This window comes from Pygocentrus nattereri, chromosome 8, assembly GCF_015220715.1.
Source record: "Pygocentrus nattereri isolate fPygNat1 chromosome 8, fPygNat1.pri, whole genome shotgun sequence".
NCBI lineage: Eukaryota > Metazoa > Chordata > Actinopteri > Characiformes > Serrasalmidae > Pygocentrus > Pygocentrus nattereri.
In genome coordinates, this window is record NC_051218.1 from 16,717,067 (window position 1) to 16,744,410 (window position 27,344).

Consider the following 27,344-nt stretch of genomic DNA (forward strand, 5'->3'; position numbering starts at 1 on the left):
GTGGAGAGGTTAATGGAAAGGTTTGCTCCATCAGACCACGATGATCCAGTGATTTGTCACCCTGGCATAGGTGATGACAAGGAATGACTGACTGCTTCGATGTGTGTATGTGTGCATGTGTGTGTGTGTGTGTGTGTGTGTGTGTGTGTGTGTGTGTGTGTGTGTGTGTGTGTGTGTGTGTGTGTGTTTTTGTGTATGTGTGCATATACATGTTTTCATGTCAAATGCTTTTTGCGTATGGGATTTGATTACCAGACAGCTTGAGTCACAGTTCTGAGTCATTAGTTTCATTTGCCAGGCCTCCATAAGAGCTCTATCCACATGAGCACTGAAGTAAAGAGGCCTCTATCTCGCTCTCTGTCTCTCTCTCTCTGACTTGCTCCTTTTCTCTCTCACCCTTAGCACTCTCAATGCATGCACACCCTCTCACTCTTCTTTGCAATGTTCTCACTCACAGTGCCAAAATGCACCCAAGTGCTGATATACTAATTTAAAGTGCATCTCCACATATATGCTACCTTACTGCTGAAACCAGTCTAATCAATTCCAGCATCATGAAGCATCTAATATGACTGCAGGACATGAATTTTAGAGTTACATTACAGTGGGGTGTATGTAGTTACACATCCCCTGCATTTTTTGGTCACTACAGACTTACAAACACAACATTATTTTATCATAAGTATCATATATTTACTATGAACACCATCTAGTTGGTATCGCTAGTTGAAAACCAGTCTTTCTTTCCAGTCTAATATCATGGGGTTCTAATGGCTCGTCACCATGGGAACTAATGGCTTCCATTTAGTTTGAGGTGTGTTGTTGCAGACAATAGAGCGGAACCAATCATAAGCCCTAAAAGCAACATGAAGCCTTTGTTTGACTTTTGCTTGATTGCAGTATTTAGGCAGGAATTATTTTATAAATGAAATGAGACCATTTAATCTGATCTCAAGCTAATTACAAATAAGTCATGAAATCAAAATAGCCACAAGTTGATAACAGCATCATTAATGTGATGTCAAATGCATTATCAAGGCCACCATGAAAACAGTATATAATTCACTAATTAAATAGTTAATTAAATGTGTAGTGTGTGTGTGAGAGAGAGAGAGAGAGAGAGAGAGAGAGAGAGAGAGAGAGAGAGAGAGAGAGAATGAAACTAGGTTATCCTCTTTCTTCCTGCAGGGTATTAAGCTTGACCATAGCTCAAGAATCTGTTCCAAGGAGGTCCAGGACACACGTGTACACTCACACACCCGCACATATTATCACAGTAGATAGCTAGCCACACACACACACCTATACACACTGATGTCAGACATACACCTTACAAGTCCACTTTTTAGCTTTGATACACACTGGTCACTGGATTCTCCCAACAAATCTGGACCCTCTGTTACCTCTCCTGACACCTAAGTGTTATATTGTCCTGAGAGTCAGTGAGAGGCATGCTGAATAGAATAGGAAAGGTCATGCTGACTTATTTTAACTCTAAATTAGGACAAGCCTCAAAGGTTTTCTTATTCTTTCTAAATGGTGAGATAATCAGACAGTGATGTGATATGAAGCATGTATATTCATTGAGACGGTTTACACGTTGCATCAACATAAAAACAGTGTTTGGATGATGTTCTGATTTCATATGACCAAGTGAAATGCCAGGTGTAAACATACTCAGGACACACTGTGGTCATTTATTATCAGATCAACTACATTCAGAGGTCCACATTTGATCAATTGTAAATGTATGTCTGCACACAGTTACGCTAGTAAAAAGACAAGGAAGTATAAGATGAAGGACATGCCACACTGGAGTTACCTTAAGGCACCCTGGGCCAATGAAAGATTTACAGTAGTTTTGAGATAAGATTTTGCTCTAAAATGTATTTTTTTTCTTGTTCAATAATAGGAAAGATGTACATTCAAGGCAGTGGTACTTTGGGCACTAAGTAGTGCCCAAAGAAAACTTTTTTTATGACTATTTATCAGCACTATTTTACCATTAACAACATTACATTTAAAAAAATCAGAGAAACGTGTAGGTCTTTGGTCATTTTGAGATACATTTGTGTTGATATAATCTCCCTGGGTTCTGATTACCACTGCTATAAGAAGAAATTCAAATGGGAAAATTTCTCTACAATGCAGCATCTTTTATTCCACTGTAAGAATACTGTAAAATTTCATCGTTTAAGAATGCATGTAAATATATTGCATTTTAACACTGGTGTTGTTAATTTATGGAAATAGTATGTAAATTCACAATTCACCATGGCACCTGGATGTTTCAATCCAATGTTTATAAGTTACAATGAGAAATGACAGTAAAGACCAGAGACATTTGCATATGTCAGAGTATAGTGGAACTGCTGAATTATAGTAAAAGGCAGTATTTCCAAGCAATTAAATTTACTGTAATTTTACAGATATTTACCATCATTGAAAAAACTGTAAATTAACAGTTTTTAAAACGTTCTCTACTGCTACTTTTTACTGCTTTCATACAGATTTTTTTATATGTATAAAATAAAAGTATATGTTAAATCTATCATTCTCTTTAAGTTCTTCTTTTCAGAAGAATTATATTGATATACCGGATTTAATCCATGTCCAGCTGACTGACACATTTCAATCATGAACATTCGTGTACATGCACCACTTTTACACAATGCATTCAAGGCGTACAGTGAATAGTTCTGACTCCAGACAACATTCTCTCTCTCTCTCTCTCTCTCTCTCTCTCTCTCTCTCACTCTGTAATGCTTCCCTTCTTTTTTTGTTCAATTCTAAAGTTCTGTTCAGTAGTGCTGACTGCTCCCCCTCACCTCTTGCATGTGAATAATGTGCTAGCTGGTATGAATTCACGGATGGTGCTTCTCAAAGCTACTCACTATGGTCTCATGCTCAGCCTGAAAGTGTTAATTAGCTTCTCTCTATCATGGTTACCATCGAATGCTGCACCCAAGAGAGCCGAGCAAACAGCAAAGCCAACTGGGATGGCTGACAGCTTGGAAAGCAAACATACTGTTCTTCCCAGGATGGCAGTCCATGCCCCACCCAGAGGGCATACACACACACGCACACAGGCGCAGACACACGCACACATTCCTCAAAAGACTTCACCTCGTCCTCTCCCAGGTGCACTGAAATCTGCGGAGCAGCATGCAGCTTGTCCCACTTACTGTACAGTGTGACTGTACCTGTGAAAGCGCGTGTGTGCGCGCGCGTTTGTGTTTGTTACGAGCCCGTTGCGACAAAGTCTGACCCACTTGAATGTAGGGTGTCGTATTTCTGTGCCCAGACTTGTGCTCCAGTGCTTCTGATGGCACCTTTTACATCTTCACATAAACGACAGATGGTCAGCTGATTTGGGACATAGTAGTTCTAACGTTAACTAACACTAACAACACGTACTGGCAAATACGTTCAAGTTCACACTGGAATTTGCGCCTTTCCTGTTGGGATGCTTATCAATTAGCACTAAACCAGATATGACTTGCCTCTTACACCTCACAATGTGTGTGTGTGTGTATGTGCGTGTGTGTATGTGCGTGTGTGCGTGTGCGTGTGTGTGTGTGTGCGTAAGGATGGGGGGGTGGTGGGGTGTTGTGTAAGTCGCCCCTGTAGTCGAGGCCAAAGCGATCTTGCGCAGGAGCTGCGCGAGCATTTGGAGCTCGTGCTGGATGTTGGCTCTCTCCTCGCTCGCGCTCGCTGACCGCAGCCCACTTTTTGGGCACGGAGAGGAGCTCGCGCAGCGTATCCGCTCTCGCTGCGACCCGATGCCGTGAAAGGAACGCTTTACGTTGCATGCGTTACGTTTTACGCACGGCTTTGGCCTCAGCAACACCACCAGAAGCAGAGTTTTTGGGGGTCTTTCGGATGGGCGCGTGCGGTGAATAGCAGACGCCTCTTAAGTTCGCCGCTCCTTCCTCGCTTCAAGCATAATCCTGCTCGGCGTGGACGAGGCATCAGTGCGCGTGGGAAATGTGAAGGAGCTTAAAAAGTATGGCATGCAAACATGGTCTCGGCCAAGAAGGAGACGGTGACTGCGATGTACCCCGCTTCCATTTCCACTCTCCTCTACTTGCTCTGCGTGACGGCTTGGTGAGTTCCGAGGTGCTCCGCTGCGCTCGCGCTTCTGCTCCCCTCGCCAATGTGACCACCAGCAGCTCCCACCATGCGAGGGGCTCCAACCTGCCCAAACGTCGAGCGGAGCCGCGGGAGCAGAGCTTAGTTTCTGATAGTGATAAGTGCAAAAAAGTGGTGATTGTGGTTGCCCATCGTGCGCAACTCGGTGGCGCGTTGTAACGCCGTGGTGTGTTGTGTGTATGTGTGTTGTTTGCAGCATCAAGAGAATATCAGGACAGCTCAAGAAGGAGGATAGACTGTATCCGGAGAATTTCACGCGCATACTGGACAGACTACTGGACGGCTATGACAACAGACTTCGACCTGGATTCGGCGGTACGTATGAAAAAGGCGCTCAGCTGCCAGTCTGGTGGGGGTCTTCATTGATCAGTCAACGCTGGTGAAGTTCTTCAATGTAGTTTTACTAGGGACGTTGCTAGGGGACGTTTTTGGAACACTAATGGTCCCTCGTGCCTCTTTCACGAGACTATTTTCCGAGGTGTGGGTGAGCTCTGGCACTTGCACGGTTCTCCTCGTATCTGATAGATCGGTGCCTTCGGATGTTTAGTGGAGTTTCGTTATGTAATAGCCCCGAGAAAGCCGCTTAGCGCACTGTTTAAGTAGGAAGAGTGCAGATGTTCTTTTATTTGCGTGTGCGCGCGTGCGTGAGCGCTTAAACCACTGGACTCGATCTGGACGTGTCTTTGCTTAGTTTGTGGAAACGCGCATCAGAATTCTTTGTATGAACACACTTTTACAGACACTTTTGCTCGTTAAATGTGATCGGGGAGTTTTTTCCACCCCACTACTGAATGTTTGAAGCTTATTCCCTTTATCTGTGCTTAGAGCGTGTGTGCATAGATTATGATCGGCTTAAACTCCAGGGAGGGTTAAATTTTAAACTCCTTTACCCCTTTATAATGTTTCATTAAAGTCCTTTGGACTCTGATATTCACTGCAGGATGCAGGACGAGAGCTCTCTGGATGGCTTATTATGCTCCTTATTTTTGGATCCTGGAGATTTAGTTCTGTAGTGCTCCACTGGAGAAGCTAGAATGAAGCTTCAGGGTTGGGCGCCTTCGCCTTTTTATATAACTTTGGTGAAGAGGCTGAGCATTATGACCCTGAATAGAACTCCCACCTTCACTTGGCATGAGCTCTGCTGTTAGCTAGAGACGCATGTAAGAGGCTGGGATGCATCTAGGCAGCTGGTGCATCTGATCTTTGGTACTGGACTTGTCCTTGTCATGGACTGACAGTAAACAACAATGAGCTGCAGGGTTTTTTAGGCCTATCATGGTCTGAATGAAGGAATAGGAGTTGTGCAGTTTTGTGATGATGACTGGAAAACTAAAGTAGGCCTGGGGAACTCAATATGATTCTCCTCATCAAAAGCCACCTATTCATGACAGATTTGGGTTCAGAGAATATCTGCTGGAGAAATTTTGGAAGGAGTTGAAGGACCTAAGCCATACTTAGGTTTGATTGTTGGTCCTGATGGTACTTAAAACTTGGCAGCAGAACTTAAATGAGAGACTTTTTTCCTTTTTTTCTTATCTGTTTCCTCTCAGAACGTTCAGCTGTATGGGGTAATCAGATGCAGCATTTGCCTTATTCAGCCACAAACCCACGGTTCATCCATTCGCTCAGTATTTGAATCAAATTTGCTCCCTAATGTCTGTAACCGAAGAAGTGTGCTACCTCAAGAACAGGTTCAGATGGATCAAAGATCTGTCATGTTCAGCATTTGAGAAAGGAGAGAATTAACATGAGAACCTTTTTAAGTGGATGCCAAGTTTTGTTGTTGGATTCAAAGCAACAATCAGAGATTTCTGAGCAATCAAATAACAGAACAAGAGTAGCAGTCGTACTGAATGTTCTAGTGCAGAGGAGGAAGGAGGCTGGGGGTACTTTGCTCTGCGAAAGATCATAGACCAAGTCCTGAATGTGAAAACCAATAGCCATTGATTATGTACAATCATCACTAAAAGCTCAAAACACTTCATTTAACCAGCAGTCATTGTTATACATAAATGAGTCTAAGCTTCCATCATTTCCAGTTCACACAGGGATTGAAAGAGTTGTTAGGGAAATGTTTTTGAGTAGAAACTAATGGCATTACAAATTCCTTACTTCTTTCACTTGAATATTTTTTATTTTGTTTATTTTTATTTATCATTGTATTATTTATTTTTCAATCATTGTCATATTGTACGAGGTTTCTGTCTTCACTGAGCAGGTTGTAGGACCTGTTTACACCTGGCATTAACATGCATCCTGGTTGATCCGATCAAAATCCGATCACTTAAACCATCTTCAGAGATGGTCTGGAACATATATGACCACATAACAGTTGTATGTTGAGCTCTAAAGCATCCCAGTACGACACTGATCGACCTCCTAATCAACTGCGTCATCACAGTAGAGATTAAAGCATCTGCGTAGCTTATTTTTTCATTTCCTATCCTGTTTGTTTAAGCTGTTTTAGCAATCCATGCAATCTAAATGGTAATAACAGCCCTTACATTTACATAAGCTTGCTGCACCTTTTTATCTGACAATAAATACAGAAAGAGATTGACGTAGTAAATATGCATGGTACCCATCCTCTAATTAAACAGTTCAACTATATGTGGCCATTGGATAAGCATCCAAGATGTAACTTGTTAATTCCAAGTGTAAACAGGGCCTTTATCTATTTATTATACATAAAATTAAATTAGCAACTATGTAAATTCTTCTGTAAATATTATAATCAACTAATCAACAAAAACAGACTAAAGTACAGACCAGTTTTAAGCTTTGTGACATACCTTTGTCAATTTCTATAGATAACAGTATATCCTAACAATATATCTGTGTCAGAAATCATATAAGCAAGTATTTGATGATTTATGTATATAATTTACATAATGCTAACTCGGTGAATATAAGCTTCCATCACTTGTTAGCTACATTTGCCTTGTAGTTTGAGTGCAAAAGTATAGATGCAAACTTTAGATATCAAAGGCTGGTGGATACCAAGTCTGAACTTAATCAGGGCCTTGTGTCTAATTAATGTGATTAAATAAGCAACAATATAAGTTTTCTACAAATGTTAGAACCAACCTAATTGACAAACAGACAAAAGTACAGACATAATTTAGGCTTCTGTATAATTTGCTACTAGTGTTTTCAGCTTTGTCACATGCTTTTACCCATTTTTATAGATGAGTATAACTTTGAGGTCCAGAAACCACTTAAGCAAGTGTGTTTGAGATTACTTAGTGACTATAAGCCTTTATTACTGGTTAGCTACATTAGCCTTTCAGATTGAGCTCAAAAGTGAAGAAGAAAACTTTGGGCATTAAACATGTTTTTAGGATAAGAGAAAAGCTGTGTGAATTTTATTTTTGGCCACACTATTGCTTTAATCCTTGGGGTGAGTTTGGCCTATAAAACATGCAAAATAGTTAACTATGTGACTCGCATGTTTACACACATGGAGAAGGATTTTCCACAGTCATTGTGCTTGTCACTCAATAGGTCGAGAGACAGAGGTGAAGACTGATATCTACGTCACCAGTTTTGGCCCAGTGTCTGATGTGGAAATGGTATGTATGACATCAGTACCATTTGATAGAATGTTATAATGGTTTCTAAGAAGGCTTTAGGAAGGAATTTTGCAGTTAAACGTAAAAACCTATTTGTTTGCACTTATCAGTCTGTTTGTGTGTGCTTGTGTTCATCCATGTCCATCTTTGAATAAATGTCTGATTTGTTCTGTAATAATCCATTTCCAGGATTAATGTCAATCATGGCATCTGTCACACAGAAATGATGTGTAATGATGTGGATTCACACCATGCTGATAATCAGCAAGTGAATCTCCAGTGCACCATGACGGTCGTTGGTTAGAGTTGAAGATTCCAGCATGATGTAATTAGTGCTGTGAAGTGTCAATTTACTAAGCAGCAGTTCAAACAAATTGGTAGCACCTTCATTTATGTGACTGATGTCTGTCATTTTATACCTGTAAGGTCACAGAGGTTATTAACTTTGAAGAAGCTCATATCTAACTGGTCTGATTTATATTTTTAGGAGTACACAATGGACGTGTTTTTCCGGCAGACGTGGGTTGATCAGAGGTTGAAGTATGAGGGGCCGATCGAGATATTGCGGCTGAACAACCTGATGGTGACTAAAGTGTGGACTCCAGACACCTTCTTCAGGAACGGCAAAAGATCAGTGGCCCACAACATGACCGCCCCAAACAAGCTCTTCCGAATCATGAAAAATGGCACCATTCTCTACACCATGAGGTAATATGCTTGAAAAAAATTTATATATGCAAGGTGGAGCTGTGGAAATCTTTCAAAGCAGTTCCAAACAAAGCAGGAAAGTGTTTTTGTCAGTCAATAACTTTGTTTAAAATGTGCTTTTGTTGTATGTGTGTGTGTGTGTGTGTGTGTGTGTGTGTGTGTGTGTGTGTGTGTGTGTGTGTGTGTGTGTGTGTGTGTGTGTTTTTTGCTGTGCAGGTTGACGATAAGTGCAGAGTGTCCAATGAAGCTTGTGGATTTTCCCATGGATGGCCATTCCTGTCCACTGAAGTTTGGCAGTTGTAAGTTTTCTCATTCTTTTATTGTGAGTAGCTTGTACCAGTGTGCTCAATTTGCTGTTGCTGATAACAAATATGGTGACTAAGTAAATAGAAAAGCGACTGCAACAGTTTAGGACATAATAGCACCTTTCTCACTATGATCACTAAACACTCTGAAGCGCAGAGCTCAATATTGCTTCATTTCTCAGGCATTCTATCCACTTCACAATGTCAAAGTCTAGGCCAAAAGCACTGTGATGCTGCACTTTTTAAGAGTTTCTCCTGCTCTAATGCCTCTAATGGTCCTGATTCAGCTTATGAAGGGCTTGACAATAAACCATGGATTTGGATCAGGCTCATTATGTTACAGAGAAATCATTAGACTGTGTACTACTTAGTTTAACAGGGTAAAACTTTCTTTTTTAATGAGTCACTGTAGATGCTTTATAGATGCACAGCTTGTCTTTATGCTAAAGTAAATGTCTATTACTTTCACCTAAACTTTTTCCTAAACCTAAATGTGCCTTAAACCTTAAATGTTGGCCCAAAATAGCACATTTGTCTTCTATTGGTACATCTCTTACTGATTAAACGAAACAATAACAGCTATACGTGATCAGAATTCTGTTCTTAATATGTGTGCACACTCACTCAGAAATGATCACCGTCCATACAACAAAGATACCTTCTTTTATAGAGTAATAGAAAACACAGTAGCACACAGAAAACTCCAATTTCACATGCTGATACATTTTACTAGGTTCAAAATGGACATGCATGTGTCATAACTACTATGGTAGCAGTCTCTGAATGTATCACTGGCAATTATATCACCCTGCCATTCTTTCCAATACCGTTTTTAAGAAGCCCTCATCAATGTTGCCCCCGGTGAGAAAGAAATACTGCAGTATGAGACAGAGCCATGGATCGAAAATGCTGAGAAGATTATCTGTAATTTAAATTACTATCATTTGAATGAACTAGAACCCCAAAGAAGCATCCAATCATAAGCAAATGTATACAATTTTGACAGATTATGGTAGTCGTTGTTATTAGTTCATACTTCTCAGAAAGATTCTGCATCACAAAATTAGCATGGCTAGCCAGGTACCTCACAGTGGCTAACCCAGCTGAGGGCAAACAAGTTCTGTTTTGAAAAATCTGCTCCTCACTGTCCCCTCCGCTTTGCTATGAGTGGCCACTTGTGTAATGTAGATGTAACAAACCTCCAAGTGGCTAGTCAAAGTCGGCAGACCTTTTATGATTATCATGTTTCTGGATTTAGATTTTTCAGTTTTATCCCCAAATAAGTCCAGAAAAAGTCTGGCGTTTTCCACTCATATATGGTTGTGGCACCACCCATAATCAAATTCATGTTTTCCCGGTGCTTAGAAGCTTACATCACTCTTTTACCAGTTAATTAACAATGTCAGCATTTGCGGATAAGCTGTAGGGGATTATTAAAATGAAGTGTTGCCAACAACCTTGATATGTCCGTTTGAATGCAGTTTATTAAATCACTGTTGTCAGAAGAAAATCTCGTATCTCCAAAATGGTAACTTTACAGGAGAAGGGAAAAACCTACTTTGCTTTCAGTGTAAGTCTATGGAACTTTGACTTTCGGCCATTTCTTTTAGTCCAGTCATCATGAAATTTACACACAATGTAAAGGACAACAGGTATTTTCAAATTATTGCAAAAACTGGAAAAATGTCAAAAATGAGGATACGAGGTTTTGTTCCAACAACAGCCAATTACAAGGTTCTTTTCATTTTTAAATTAATTCTGATTACAGCAAAAGTCCAAAAATAAATGTGTTCAAATACACAAATGCAACATGTGCGGCCAAAAATATGACATAGTTAAACTCCTTTATGTTCATATATGTGCACACTCTGAATTGTGTGATTTATGCTGCTATAGAACATGACCTCTGTGACTTTGCAAAACTTTTAAATCTGCAGAAACTCGTTATGAATCGTGCCATTCAAGCTGAGTTTACTTCTCAGCTTTCGGGGCTTAAGACACCCACGAGCTGGATTTCTTTTGTCAAGTATTGCCAATGGGAGAATGTTGTGTAGCTGGGGAAGTACTTGCATATGCGAGGCTCAAAACCCTGAGAGGAAGACAAGTTTCAAACTGGACTGGGAAAGAAAAAGAAGGGAACAAACATGTCTGGAGGAAGATCAGATTCAAAACTTGCTCAAGCATGAGAAGGTTTTTGCAAAAGATAATACTTTCTTTGCAGGAAGTTTATGCTTCATTGCAACTATCCTTGAATATATTCAGATGGTCGCAAGTAAAAGGACTATTTTGCAAGTGGCTCATATTTAGAGACACTAATTTGATGTGGCCACAAACTGCCTTGTTTCTTCCTTGTAAAGCAGTGCTGATGTTTAATTTCCAAGCTATACTCGCTGATTTTTTCCCTCCATTTAGTATGTGCAGGGATACAAAATGGCCCTTCTGAGTGTGAGGAATAATTGCCTTTTTCTGCCTGTGAGAGAGTAAATACAAAATTAGATCATCTGCTCAAAACTCAAAGAATCACTATATCAGCACCAGCCTTGACAATGGTCAGTCAGCAAAAAAGAAAAAAACTAAAAAGCAGAAGAAAAAAATAATTAATCTCTGATGGAGGAATCTGTGGTTGGTGCACAGCAGGGTGCTTTTTATCGTGGCAAGCCAAGAGATTTGGAGATAAAATCAGTCCAGGAGATGGAAAAAAGAAAGCTGGAGTGGAGAGAGGTTTGTCGGAGCCCCTCCTACTGCCGCCCGAGCTGCTTGTGACATTGAGGAGTAGGACATACTAATTCTGCGTTTCTTTTCTGTTGCTTCATCAATCTGGGTTTGGCATTATAGAGCATCTACAGGCCGGTTCTCTGTCTTAGTGGGCCTGGGGGAAAACAGGCATTCAGGGAGCTGCTGATGGACTCCTGTGGAGCTAAGAAGGTCACTATGGTTCTTCAATGTGCCTCAGGACACACGATTCCAATGTGTCAGTCATTACCACATAAATGAAATGCATTACATCACATATTGCAATGAAAAGTAAGTGCACTGAAGGAGAAAACTGATGTAGCAAATTTTATTCATGTATAGTGATGTCAGTTTTCTTCTGTGATTGTATTTTGTCATTCTACCTTCTTTAATTCATGTCATTTCTTAATTATTTCATATCAACATATGAGTATGTTTTAACCCAGCCAGTTCACACACTGATTCATACACACCTCCTTCTCATTCTCATTCTGCTACACTCTTTCTCAACTCAGTGTCACACTGCTGTAGGCACTGGGGGAGGGAGAGAGAGAAAGGGAGAGAGAGGAAAAGGTCTCAAAGGAGGACAGACTGGTCTATCAAACACAACACCTTGACATACACTGCCGTTATCAAATTAATAATTATTGTTATCCAGTAATAACTTATGCAGTATACATTCAGTCATTATAAACATAAAATACACCACAAGATATTAGGCATTTTATTTAATATATCATTGTGTTGTACCAATACCACTATTGTATCGTATCGGACCCAAAACAGTGATGGGGATACTGATATATACAAAGCCATTTTTGAGGCATGCGTGCACACCAGTAGACAGATCTTAACATGTCAGCGGTGTGGGATGACAAGCAGCAGTAAATTGCAGAATCTGTCATGGAAGCATTTAGTGAGAAAAACATACTAACCTGAATGGCTGAGCTTCTTCTTTCGGTAATCACTCGTCTGCTGAGGTGTGGTCACTTACAGTCTGAGTTAATGTTATTGAAAGAGTGGAAGGAACTGCCAGACTCTCGGAGTGATGAGTGCATTTAGCCTCTATTTAGCTTTTAGCATAGCAGCCTGCTAGCCGGGTCTGTGAGTCCACTAGCCCTACCTGCGGGGCCCCTGTTGGTCAGCTGTATCACTCAGCAGCGGGGTTTTGCAGTCCGTCGCTTCAACCAATCAAAAAAAAAAAAAAAAAAGCAACACTGCAAGTCACTAATATTGACAGCACAAATGACAGTGATATTTACTGATACTAAAGGATCAGGTATCGGTATCAGAAGGAAAAAAAGTGGTATCACTGCGACTCTAATATTTCAAGTTTCTTTGTTAGCAAGAAATTATTGAATGATAAAAAATACACTGTAATTATCTCTTTATAGTCATTTCTTTTCAAGTTATCTGCTGAGATGTAATCACCACTTTTGAAGTGTGAGGCATTCTGGGCATTTTAGTAGTGATGTAACTGGGTTCTTATGGCATCCGACACAAAAATGACCTCCAGCGCTTAGTGTTAATGTAAAAGTGAACATTGACACATATTTTGTTGAGTTTTTTTCCCAATATGTTAAAGTTAGTTATAATAAATGGAAACTGTGCACTAACATTTGCAGAACATAAAATAAAAATAATAAGATTAAAAATAAATAAAACAGTAAAAACTTTATGAATAAAATGTAGAGCTCACACAACTGTTCTTGAATGAAAATCGAGTCTGATCTGTTTAAGTGAATTCCTTATGTATAGGGCTGCAGCCCAGTGGACTCTACTGCTCTGCTCATGTTTTTGAATGAGTGCTCATTTGAGTGTCCCTCTTCATGTAGGGGTGGCGATTGCACTGTGCAGAAGGGACAGGCTGATAGATGTTACACTGCGGTGGACAGCAGAAAGAGGGAGGGGTCAATAAACACTGTGCTTTGCCCTATATTCTCTAAAATGAGCACACACATCCGCACTCTGATATAAATGCATTATGCATCACATATTCATTGTAATCGTTTTATGTGTTCAGATATTGCTTTTCTTTCTTCACCCCTCACCCTCATTTTGAACAGATCAGCTCTCCTTCTTGCCTTTTTCTTCTCAAGCTTTCTGAAGCCATTCCTTTCCCCTCTTGCTTACTCACGTTGCCTGTCCAACTTCAAACCCCTCTGAAAATCAGTTTGTATTGTCTCTCAGATGCTTACCCCAAGACTGAGATGATCTACACATGGACCAAAGGACCTAAACACTCAGTGGAAGTCCCTCCTGAATCCTCCAGCCTTGTGCAGTATGATCTGATTGGACAAACTGTTTCCAGTGAAACCGTCAAGTCCATCACAGGTACATGCACACTTATTTTTCACTGTGAGTTGATTTCACAACCATGAATGAAGCTGAGGAGTGTAACTGGCATCCCTGCTGTGCGGATTTTAAAGTTAACATGAAAAGGAAATCATAGCACATCTCCCCTTCCTGTGATGTATTTATGAATGAAACGCAATGTCTGGGAGGGTCTCTGAGCCGCTGCATGATGATGTAAACATTTTTTAAAGGCAGGAAAAAGTTGCTACATTTTGATGGAAGATTAAGAAATTTCTCTTTTAAATGATATAATATTTATATAATTTTAGAACTTTATATAATTAATCTAACCTTTTCACAACTAAGTTCTGGCTATCTCCAGTGGTCCACCCAGAGTGAACTCTTTTAATGCGTGTGTAGCTGTAGTTCTAGAATGTGATTCTTATGCAGCATTAGCTCCACAAATGCTAAGGAGAATCAGCAGACTGAGTTACATGCAAGCAAGATGCACTTTTGAATAAAGCAGTGAAACTTGATGACTTGTAATGCTATTATTCACTGGAGCTGACAAATGTATAGTGTTTAAAAATGGTTAAAAATGTAATTCATTCTGGACGTGAAGACAGAAATATTATATTGAGATTTGGTGGTGAGATAGTTCAGTTATCGTGTGTTTGTAATAATGCCCATTGAGGCAGCATTGACTTGGCGAGGCTAGATCTGAGTGGGTGGCTCTGGTGGCCGTTTATGTTAAGCCTTAGATGCTCTACATGACTTTGATAGTTCTAACAGTTTATAAAAAGAGTGGATATCTCACGCTAGCCAACTGGTTTCTGCAGATCTCTTTGGCTAAGATATTGTAGGTTACACACTTAATGACTTGGGACCACAACCTGTACACTTTTAAGTTGTTGCTGAACCAAACTGCGCTCACTGAACAGGCATGAATTCACACATTCTCCCATTACTAGAAGACAAAAGTAAATGTGAAGCCATTTTCTGCTGCTGCTACAGGTAAACATACGTAAGTGAGAGTCATGTGTGATTTGTGTGGTTATTTGTAGTTTTAGAGTTTTAGACATACATGCACTCGATTGTGCTTGTTCCTTGTACACAGGTCATTAAAAAGCTTTGCCACACACACACAAGTGTCTTCATCATTTTTCTTGCTGTAATTTCTCACTTTTTAATTGGATGTTATAGGAGTCTGTTCAGATTGAATCACTGACCAATATACCATTTCTTAAAACAAATGTTTGTTAAAGTGTTTTTTAGTAAAGGCAATTGTTCTATATAGAGGCATGAGTTCTGTATAGAGCCATTTCATGCTTATATAGTTCTTTGAATGGTGATATGATTTCTCAGGTTGATGGGAGACTGTGTTGTCTATGGTTCTACACATAACTTTTTTGAAAATGATTCTGTATAGCACCAAAAAGGATTCTTTTATTGTTACAGTCTTTACATCGTAACACTAGAATAATCCTTTTTGGTGTTATATAGAACCATTTTCAAATAGGTTCTTCAAAGAACCATAAACAACTTTTTGTCAATCTAGATAGATAGATAGATAGATAGATAGATAGATAGATAGATAGATAGATAGATAGATAGATAGATAGATAGATAGATAGATAGATAGATAGATAGATAGATAGATAGATAGATAGATTTAGGCATCCAGCAGCAAAAACACAATACAGTAGGAAACATATTCGACATCTATTAAACACAGAAGAATAGAAAATATATAAGGGTATAAGAACTTCTATAGGTGGTATACAAGGTAAAGAACTATCTATAGATGGAGCAGTGCAGTAGATTTTTCTAACAGCCAATAAATAAATTCACAGAGCAAAGTGCAAGGTGCAAACGACATTGGTTATAAAAGTGACGGATGTGCCATAGAGTTATTAATATGTACATGAAGGACCTTATCACCATATAAGGAACACTTTAAGTATGAAATGGTTATATATGGAACTCGTGCTTCTAAACAGAACCATTGCCTTTACTAAAGAACCTTTTAAGGGCAATCTTTTTTAAATGTTTACTGTGTACTGTTGGGTCAAAAAATATTTAATGTACCCCGACTGGTCTGAAACTTGATCTAGAGGCAATAAACCTGAGTCTGAGGTCCCTGCATGCCACTGTGGTCACCCAGCTGTTGACTCTGACAGTTCCAACATCTGCAGACTCATAAAGACTGAGAATTGGGGATTAAAATGAGGTAAAAGTTGTGTAGTGTAACCACAGCTTTGGGCTGACTGAGTTAATCTTTGCGAGCATCATAGGAGTGTATTTTGTATGTGCTCATGTGTGTACGTACAGTCGAAGCATTAATTTTGAGTATGTAACTCTGCTTTCTGCACATCACTGATAAAGACTAACAGCTTAGATCAGTTAATGCAGATATGTAATTCTTCCCATGTTTTGGCTGTGTTTTTTGGGGACACGCTGTATGCCGTGGGAGGAAAAAGCAGCAGGAGAGATTTAGTGAATGGGTCTAACAAAAGCTGATTGTTGTGTCACAATTTGACACATTTTAATGCAGCATTCAGATCAAAATTATCATAGTTATGAAAGGGTTAATATGACACGGTACATGAACTTGTCATTATGATAATGTGGAGTCATTAATGTGAAGCATTAAATGCTATTTCACCATTAATAGGATCCCCTTGTGGAAAATATTCAACCTGTTAAATGTGAGTGAGTGAGCTGCAACCCAGATCCATGACATGCGTAATATTTAAATAAGATGAATTTTGATTTTAGGTTAACTTTAACTGATTGTCAGAAGTTCATTGTCCTAGAGGTATTTGATAAAATGCATTAAATTCTTGAGACTTTAGAGGGAAAAACAAATGATTGAGCAAAAGTAAATTGATAGTTTATGAGGTATTTTCTACCTGATCCCTAACTTTATCTACTGTACACAATAATAACTACAACCCATTTCCAAAAATGATGGGATGCTGTGCAAAACATAAATAAAAACAGAATACAAAGATTCTATATTTATCCAACATTCTGTCCTTTATTTAATTGAAAATGGTACAAAGACAACTTATCAAATGTTGAAGAGAAAAATTTGCTGAAAAAGGTTTTGAAAAATATGTTACATAATTTGAGTTTGAACCCAGCAACACATTTCAAAAATGTTGGGACAGGGGCATGTTTACCACTTTGTTGCATCACCTCTTCTTTTAACAACACTTTGTAAGCATTTGGGAACTGAGAGGACAGTTGCTATAGTTTTGAAAGTGAAATGTTTTCCATTGTTGCTTGATATAAGATTTCAGCTGCTCAACAGTCATCTTTGTCATATTTCCAGCTACTCAGTGGTCTCCTTTGTTGTATTTTTCATTTCATAATGCTCCAAATGTTTTCAGTGGGTGACAGGTCTGGACTAAAGGCAGGCCAGTTTAGCATACAGACACTTTTACTGCAGAGCCATGCTGATGTAATATGTGTGGAATATGGTTTGTCATGGTTTCTCTGAAAAAGACATCAGCTGGATGGCAGCACATGGTGCTCCAAAAGCTGTATATATCATTCATGTCATCCATGCCATGTGCACTCAAGTACCTATATACCCTCATAGATGCTGGCTTTTGAACTGTGCATTGATAACAAGCCAGATGATCTTTAGTGTCCATGATTTTCAAATTTTCATTGGTCAGATCACAGGACACTTTTCCACTTTTCATCAGAGAAGCCCAGAGATGATGGCGGTGTTTCTGGTTACTTCTTATTTGGTTTCTTCTTTGCTTGGTAGAGTTTTAACTTGCATTTGTGGATGCAGTGATGATCTGTGTTCACAATCAATGGTTTTAGTGTTCCTGAGCTCATGCAGTTATTTCCACTGGAGAATCATGTCAAAAGGCCCGAAATTGGCACAGAGAGCCAATAGTGGTTTTTGGCCTTGTCGATTGCGTACAGAGACTTTTCTGAATTCTCTGAATCTTTTAATGCTATTATGTCCCATAGATGATGAATCATCAAGTTCTTTTACTATTTTATGTTGAGAAATTCTTTTTTAGTTATTCTTTAATAATTTTTTATTTGCCTTTGCAGTCTTTCACTGAGTGGTGAACCCTTCTCTGTCTTTACTTTTTGAAAGGCTCAGTTGCTTTTGGATGTTTACTGACCTCTTGCGAGTTAACCATTGTGGGGTAGCATCTCCAAAGGTAGTAGAGCAAAACATATTGTTTCAAAAAAAATAAAAGGGGGCTGGCTGAGTGAAGAGCTGAAATTAAGCCAATTAACCCGATTCAAACCTGCTACTTTTGTATCTGCTCAAGTTGTTTTGGGGAAGGTGCTTTTACTATTTTATGTATCAAAACCTTTACTGAGTATTGATCTAAGCTACACCTCTGAACCTGATCACGAACAGTGTCAGTGTATGTTTTGATGCTGCTTCAGTAGGTGCAGCCTCTGATAGCAGTTATTTGTTGGCTAACAACAAACAACTGTAAAGAATGTCTGTTTTTAAACCCAAATTATTTTATAAATACCGCACCACTTTTTCTCTTTCATTTGGTTCAGTTAGTGGACTGCAAGGGCTAAAGTGGACTAAATTACACATGAGTGAAAATAGAGACGCTTATCGTCTATGTGTATCCCAGATCAAATTTAACCAAGGTCGATTTAAAATGTTAAAGCAGCAGATTGTGCAGACAGTACGGCAAAATGAATTAGCATGGTTTAGTTTATTGGTGCAGACTTCAGTATATGTGGAGTGTTTTGCAAGTCAAAACAAACTAAAGAAAAAGTTTGACGGGTCTGCACCAACAAGGCAAGTCTGAAAGTGCCTCCCAGCTGAAATGGAGATTCTAAATGGTTCTGCTACTGTGTTTAACTGTGCCTGTTTGTGCTGGTCAGCGCTTTATGCAGTTCAGGGAAAGCAGAGGTTTTTATGTGCATCCTGAGCTCAAAAGTAGTGGGGCGTCATCACGTTGGTGGGTCAAATGTCTGTTCGCCCCCTTGGTTAGGGCAGCCTAAGCAACTTTACCAGTCTTTTGTTGCTCTGTCCTAACTTTTTGGACAGAGCAACATAAAAATTTTGAATGTGGGATCAAATACAGTAAAACAAAGCAAAAATAAATAACATTTAATAATCTGTCTCTATGCTATTTTCAATTAAATATAGGGTTTAAATGATTTAAACATTGGTGCATTCTGTTTTCATTTACATTTTCATGGCATCCCAACATCTTTGGGAACTAGATTGTTTGTAAACTGAAAGACAAAACCGTATTAATGTGACTTTATTCACATGCAAATTTTGAGTAGTGCAAATTGAGCTCATTGCTTATTTACAGTGCACATTCTGTTGATGAAAAGACTGAGACTGACCTCATATATGTTATAAAATATTCTGCATGTTTTCAGGGAGTAAACCCTGAGGATATTTTGGATATAAGTTTTTGAAAGTAGTAACATCTGACATATAATGTAAAACATATTTTCATTTCTCTAATAAACATGGTGCTACTCATAACACAGCATTGATATTTCTTGTATGTGGCCACTCTCAAAATATATATCATGAAAAAAAATCTTTGAAACTGGTCTATAATGTGTTTTGCAACGAAACCCTTCACATGTTTCTATATCTATATGTTACTCTTCAGATGTGTACATCGGATCTCCCTCAGATGTATATTTGCCATAGTGGAGTGTGTGTGAAGTGCTGTACATTTTCACAGCACTTGAATAATTTAAATGAGATGATATTACAGTGTTGGGGCAAGTGGTGAACTCTAAGCTCAGTGTGAACAGGGAAATGTACGTTCAAGTGCATAATCCTCATAGAAACAAAGGCAAAGGCAAAGAAGTATGAGTGTCTGACAAGAGGCTTAGCATTTTAAAGTTGTGTCATCCAATTTTGCATTAGTTTCAGCTCAATTTGAGGAAAAAACCACACTAGTGGAATGATGTAAATAGACACTACAAGTCCAAGGTCAATTTAGATGAGATTTTATATATATATATTTTATGACTTCTGTCCAGCCACATGCTTTGGATCAAACAGATGGCCGAAACAATGGCCATTTCATCAAGCTCATTTTTGATTAGGATGATGTAATGGGTTTTGTTTTGTTGTAGTTGGCCTTCAAGTTGCGTTTGTACTTTGTCTGTGTAACCCTGTAACAATCTCATTAATCACAGCTCTAAAAAGACGTACTGAAGCAACTAAACAGTACAACTGAACAATGTTCTATATAGAGAATGAATTGTTAGAACTGTATTAATTCTAATATAGTGACTGTATCTGATTTGTATGTGCAGTGGGGTGCAAGTGAAAAATATGAGACCACCAAAAATGCTTCCGTTTTGGATTTTTTTGTAGCATCATACAATTTTTTTTTTTTATGACAAATTACATCAGCAAAGCAATCTGAGTGAAAAGTAGAACTGTTTGAAATCTAGACGGGAATTTCAGAATGAGCTGTGTCCCTCTTGTGCTTTAATGACAATGTGCGCTCAAGCTAGCATGCAAACCTTTGTGCAAAAGCCTCTGACAAGTAGATCAAATTCACCTGAGAGAAATCTGAGCACATGCTTCAATAGAAGGACTAAGAATGAAAAAACTAAGAATAGGGCTAAGAATAAAAAAAATGGTCGATGTCACATATTCACTTGAGTTTAAATAGTGATCTAGAAATAGTAAATATCCACTTTTCATTTTACTTCTCATCATTTTTCTTAATTTTTCTCTTGTTTATTTTCAAGTATAAAGGAAAAAGTTCCAGGTTGTCAATGTAGTCTCAGACTCTTGGACCCCACTGTATATATGTTAGAGTCGATAAAATGTCATTTGAATGAACAAAGAAACACCAGTGCTGCCACAATTAATCAAGCCTAGGCAAGGATAGATTCGCCATTAGCTGTACAGCATTTGTCACACAACTGTCAACAACAGTGAGGCCATCGTTCATATAGGATCCAACTTATCCATCATTTAAATGTTCCTCTCTCGCCTCTGCAACTGTCCCTGGTACACTGCCTGCTAGCTAAGGTTAGCAAGATTGAGCTGTGGCTAGCAAAGACACATTCATGTAAGTTGCGATAAATACACTTGAGATACATAGATATTTAAGCTCATTCATTCACGGTATATCCTTATACCTGTTTATTTAACTTAAGTCATTGTGACAGCCTGCAAAACCCTTCACATGGCGAAAGTTTTTGGAAGATTTATTTAAATTCACCCTTTAAAAATGTTAAGATACCTCAGTCAAGAGAACTGGTTATGACATTTTAAAGTCCACCAAAAATGAGAAGATCACATTTTAAGGCATTCCATCAATTTTCAACACATATTTCAAGCAAGGACACATGATATAACACAGCTTTAGCTAACCTAGCTGTCATCTCCGATACACTGCTTGTCATGACATTAGCTAGATTGAAATGTGGCTGGGTACATTCCTCACACATGCATTTCAACAAAGCGATCCAGTCAGTCACCTACAATGCTGTAATAAATCCAATTAAACAGGCCTAATTATGCTCTTTTGTGAACATGCAGCAGTTACAGTATCCATCTCTTGCACCAAAAAAGCATATCGTGATTTAAAATAACATAATCTATTACGATACTGATAAATATTGTCATTGCCCACTCCTACGTGTATGTCAAATTAACTTTTGAGGCCATAATTGTAAAGCAAAGTACTGAAATTGTCTGACATGAAGTCCATTTCAATTACATTTTCTATTTTATGCGAAGGTCTTTATAACATAATAGAATTTCTTTATACATATTATGAATATATTGCAAAGTACATTGGGAAACAGTTGAACTTGTAAAGAACACACTTCTTAGCCTCTGAGCTCTTTCATGTCTTGTATATATTTTTCTCCACCGCAGTCATTGACTCAAATCAAGCTAATAAACTGCTTCCTGTTTACTGCTCTCTTTCAGGTGAATATGTGGTGATGACTGTCTACTTTCACTTGAAACGGAAAATGGGCTACTTCATGATTCAGACATACATCCCCTGCATCATGACAGTAATCCTTTCCCAAGTGTCCTTCTGGATAAATAAGGAATCCGTGCCCGCCAGAACTGTCTTCGGTGAGTATTACTCACAAATCCTTTACAATGTTCCAGCTTTTTCTCTCACATAGGCTCAAACATTTCCATTCTCATGCAAATATAGAAGAGGAATGGAATTGAAAGAAAAGTGTGGCATGCCACTCTCTCTCTCTCTCTCTCTCTCTTTCTTTCTTGCTCTTTCATTTCATTTTTAATGACTGTTCCCCAGTTTCTGACTGTTTGATTCTGACTCTTCAGCTGAATAAGGGATAATTGTCTATAGACTTGAAAACACCCATTTCTGTCTGTTTCTCTCTCTCACTTTCTCTCACACATTCGGTCTCTCACACATGCACGCACCCCTCCTGTTTCTTTACCTGGGGCAGCAGAGATGCTGAGAATAGCACGCTCTCATTCTTCACTGTGAAAATGTACCATTGACCCACCTTCAGGTGGCTGCTCACAGTGCGGCGTGTTTGGAGCCCTGCCAGCGGAATGGGCTTTTAAGTCCTGCATGAACGTGTGGTTAGTGACACCAGCATGAGGCTAATGACAGCATTTAGAGAGCGTGAGAGCTGCAGAACGAGCGAGGGCCGAGAACATGGTGTTTAACAGTGGACATGCTTTTTCAAAGAAGCATAGCATGGCGTCATAGATCCGTAACCCTGCGTTAACTCACGTCTTACCACCAATACTTAGCAAAAACAGTCTTATGCACAAGTTTGGGCGCTTCTGGTCAAATAACATATTTTTCCAAGTGAAAATAAGATATCCCCTACAGAGATATCCTGCACACTTTAATGCACAATTACTGTTTATTTGCTGAATTTGACATATTAGAGAATTTGTTTTAAATATTATGAAAAGTGAGACCTTTATTTATTTATTTACTTACTTACATGTGTTACATTTGGCAAATAAATTTAATCACTTTAGCACTAAAATTTGCAGAAAAAGGCAATATTAAACTTCCCTATAGATGACGTGTTTACTTATTTTGACTTATTTTGAAAGACAACAAAACATGTAATTGGACCAAATGGGTCATTTGCCTGCAGCATTATGTCTATACTCATTAACTGTTCAAAAGTTTGGAATCATTTCCAATATTAACACTTTTTGATACTTTGAATTAAAGAATTCATTACAAGATATTACAATAATTATTTATGAAAAACATTTTATTCCATTTTTTCAAAGAAATAATAAAGTGTAGTCATTTGATCTCTACTTTTGGATCACACTGAATTCCGTTTATTAGCCTAATTTTAAGTGTTATACTTTCATTTTAGACTCATCTATAGCTCCATTCTTCATTCTGGACAGCTCCATTAATTATTCAAAACCTGTAAAGCTGCACAACAGTACTATATTGGAATCATGTTCCAAACAAACTACATATTTTTATGCTATCGAAAGCAGTAATTCCAAACTTTTGAACAGTAGCATATCGTCACTGTCCAAAAATAAATGTATCTCCATTTTTGTCAGCTGTTGCTTGCCTCATTTGAACACAGCAACTGCTCTTTACACTGGGTGAGAAAGTCATAATGAATGGACCAATAAATAAGCTCCAAAATCAGCTGAAATAAAACCTCTTTACACTGAATTACATTAAGTTAAGAACATTTTCCCTGCTGTGTAAAGTTACTATTGTAGTGAAAGCAAAGAAAAATGCGAGGGAAACAGTAAGAAAAGCTCTTTATTGAACAGACAGCAAGGGGGAACCACCGCTCAGCACTGACCAAGCAGCTGTGGGCAGGTCACTGCTAGTCAGCTCCACTCCATAGAAGATTTCCAACCCACTCAACCACCCCTCGACCCAGCACTGAGTAATGCATGTAACATGTATACATCAGCTAACATCAACAACTTCAACTATAAACATTAAAGTCTCTTCTACCGTGAGTGCAGCGTTTCCCGAGAGCCCCTTCACAAGACCGATTTGCCTGGCCACACCTCCAGTGTGCCGAGAAGACACACTATCTTGTGTTTCACATGAGTTTTTCTTTGGACAGGGATATATATATATATATTTCATTTTGCTTGTTCAAAATGATATTGTGGCAAAAAATAAATGATTTTTTTTATTTTCAGCTTTATTAGGTCATATTCTTTACATGTCAAAACAAATACGATGACGGCATTAAGAAACTATGTCATTACAGGAGGCTGCTTTTTCCCAGCATTAATTTGGTTTGTCATGGTTCTTGTGGACCAAACTTCTGGTTAATGTTTTTGTACTAAAGTTGTGCTCCCTTTTTGGATCACGTTTATGATGGACTCCTACAGTATGATGAATTCTGCTGAGAAAAAGGGGTTTGGGTGATGAGGCATTTGCTAGATGGCCAATGTTGATGCAACATGACATACCTAATGACTCACTGTGCTGATGCATGGTGCTGTGTACTATTTAGTCATACTTCTCTGATTAGTGGTGTAAATGCTTAGTGTACTCAGCCTGTCATGAGTACTGTATACAGGTCTGTTTAGTACTCTTAGTCACTGCTGTGCTTACAGGAATAGTTAAGAGAAAAATATCATTTGAACGCGTTTCCCCTTTACCTCAAATGTAGTCAATCAGCAATGCCATGTTTAGTGTTCAAAATGTGCTTCTTTAGTTTGCATTGTAGCAATGTGGCTAATGTAGCTAGAGCTAAGTAATGGAAGCTTATACCTCAGCACTGCATACGCTGTATTCTTCACATACTTAAACTACTTTGAGTTGCTAAATAATATCGAGTGGATTTTGTTTATGTTTGTTGTTTCCAACAGTGTATAACTTGCTGTTGTCTATAAAAATGGAAAAAGTTCAGTCAAAATTCAATCCTCAGGATGTCTGCTGCTAGTGTTTTATCTAAGGAGTCTCATTACATCTGATTTTGCACATAGAATTCCCATACAGTGTGAGAAACCATAGAAAATCTATTTAAGATTGATTAAGTATTCATTGATATTAAAAAGAAAGCTTCCATTGCTTTTTCTCTACAATAGCATTGTAGTAAAATTAAAGAAACACACTTTAGATGGTAAATTTGTCTTGACTGATGTAGACTTCTGTAAATTCTTTGCTAAACATTTTCTTCAAAGGGGAATTCCACTGATTTTTCAAAATTTTAGTGTAATTCTATGGTTGAAATAAACGTCATTCAGAATGTTTTGATGTAAAATTGTTCGTTGTAGAGACCTGTCCAGGGTGCATCCTGTCTTCCGCCCAATGACCGCTGGAATAGGCTCCATCACCCTCATGCGACCCAGAAGGATAAGCAGTTTAGAAAATGTAAAGAATTGTAGAATTCCATTGTAGAGAAACATACTGACCCAGATTTCTTTATAGTGGTTGTGATAGGAACCAGGGTTTTGCAAAGTCTACAATTCAAATTTAGCCATTTTATTTACTGTCCAAACCAATCAGTGAACTCACACGAGTCTTCTAAATTTTTATATGTAATACTGATGATGGTAAAATTGTGATAAACTAAGTTTTCTTTAGAGACTATTTAGTCTTACAATACCCCACGTGTATCTCTCTGGTTTAAAAAAATTAAAACTATATTTAAGTTTAAAACCTTCTTGAAACTATCATAAGACAATGTCTCAGACATCAGGCAGTGTATTCATTCATTTCATATAATGGCTTTCTTCAAAGGGGCTTTTAGAAGTATTAAATGTGTTAGGAGTCTGGTTCCTATCACTAACACTGTGAACAATTCTCACTCAGTAAGTTTCTGTAGAGAAGAGCATTTCACATCAAAACGTTCTGAATGACCTTACATCTTAGCCATGCATACATTTAGAAAAATCTGTGGAATTCCTCTTTATCCAGTGCCCTCACCCTGAACCCAGCTACAGTCGATTTGGGTTCATGATCCCTTCTGGGGCATTCTTTGTGATCTTTTTTTTGGACTGTAAAGACAAAAGAGAACTAAAGCAAGGCTTACATTTGTCCTTTGAGATTATATGACAGAGAACATGTGTGGCCCCTCAGGCAGAATGTGGCCTGTGATGCATTGATCATTCTTCTTCTGCGTGTGGATGTCTGTGAGTGTTGTAAACTTTCGCAGAGAGAAATAGAGGAAGGAGAAAAAGAGAGTAATTAGCCAGTGCAGTTTGATGCAGTCCAGTGCACACAGTTTTACATTATGGCTGTTTTCATTTGAAACGGCCAATTAAAGAAGCCAACTGGCTGATGAAAATGCATTTGGTAAGAGAGTATTGTTTCCTACTTGTCAGTTACTGTCATGATTGTGTATGTGCCTGGATCTCTTTAAATGTTGAATGTGTTTTGTGGTTTGTGTGAGGGCGTGTGTGTTTGCGTAAATATTGTCGCAGTGCCTCTGCCCACTATGTGATGCAGTCAAGTGTGTGTGTGTGTGTGTGTGGGAGGAGTAGGAGGGGGATGCTGGCTGCCTTTGTGTTTGTTTATGAGTGTGTATGACAGAGGGAGTGTGTATATGTATGTTTTGTGTGTGTGTGTGTGTGTGTGTGTGTGTGTGTGTGTGTGTGTGTGTGTGTGTGTGTGTGTGTGTGTGTGTATGAGAGACTCAAAGTCTGGCAAGCTGGATGCTTCATGGCAGGGTTGTGTTCAGGGAGGCAAAAAAAAGTCCAATTTCCAGATTTTAATTAAGAATGAATTAGGAGCTCCCCCTTGTGACTGAAACTGTTACAGCATGCTATTGTAGAATATTACTGTTGTAATAATACACTTTTATTTTTTGCCTGTAAGCAAATACTGATTCTTGCTGTTTAAAGGTATTCAGAATTTTTGCACAATGAAATGGTTAAGATGTAAATGAAATTATTCAGAATGGATTGATTGGAAATTTGCAATTATAAAGAAACTTAAATAGCCCAATTTTTTACAGGGGTGGTGATAGAATCCAGATGTCAGAAGCATTTAAAGCCTCAAAAAACTACCCTAAAAGCCATTTATTACATTAAATTGCTACAAATATGTTTGGCCTAAAACTACCTATTTCTTTGTTCTATTTTTTAAATTACATGGCAGAGAAGTAAATACAGTGTATTGTAAAGCAAAACAGTACCCATTTTTTCTAGATTGCAAGATAATTCTAACACTATTTAATTTTTTAAATATCAAATTCTGTTTGAAAAATTCCCCTGTTAGGTTGTCCATATGTCAGTATGTACTTTTTGCTTCTTCCATAATTCTCTGTGTTATTTTATTCATGAATGACATCTGGTACAAACAAGCCCCTTTCCAGAATACAGCACTCTGTGTTCTCCTAGTAAATGTGGCCCATGGCCCTCACAGTTCACTCCTGGCTGAATCTAGAATGCGTCTGTTCCTGTTTACCCCATTGTGTCTGAGTATGTTTCCATTCCTGTAGTCTGGTGTGTGGCCTCATAGCGCAAATTAAGACAAAGGTAGAGCTGGAGCACTGACCCCAACACTGGGCTCTTCCAGGTACTTTGGAGACATTCAGCTTGACTGAAGTAAGGCAGAGGCTTATGTAAAGTGAACTGCGCAGTCACAGGGAGTTCTCTGGTAAACAGGAGTAAGGTGAA

At 38.5% G+C, this 27,344-nt stretch overlaps 1 protein-coding gene across 1 annotated transcript in view; it reads left to right on the forward strand.

The window, feature by feature from the left end:
- Positions 1–3,612: 3,612 nt before the first annotated feature.
- Positions 3,613–27,344, forward strand: part of gabra4 (gamma-aminobutyric acid type A receptor subunit alpha4) — a 41,756-nt gene continuing 18,024 nt past the window's right edge. Inside the window, exons 1-7 of the mRNA XM_017704055.2 lie at positions 3,613–4,107; positions 4,349–4,467; positions 7,657–7,724; positions 8,212–8,432; positions 8,649–8,731; positions 13,661–13,804; positions 21,702–21,854. Of these exons, the coding sequence (XP_017559544.1) occupies positions 4,022–4,107; positions 4,349–4,467; positions 7,657–7,724; positions 8,212–8,432; positions 8,649–8,731; positions 13,661–13,804; positions 21,702–21,854 (874 nt within the window). The 5' untranslated portion in view covers positions 3,613–4,021. The remainder of the gene's footprint in view (positions 4,108–4,348; positions 4,468–7,656; positions 7,725–8,211; positions 8,433–8,648; positions 8,732–13,660; positions 13,805–21,701; positions 21,855–27,344) is intronic.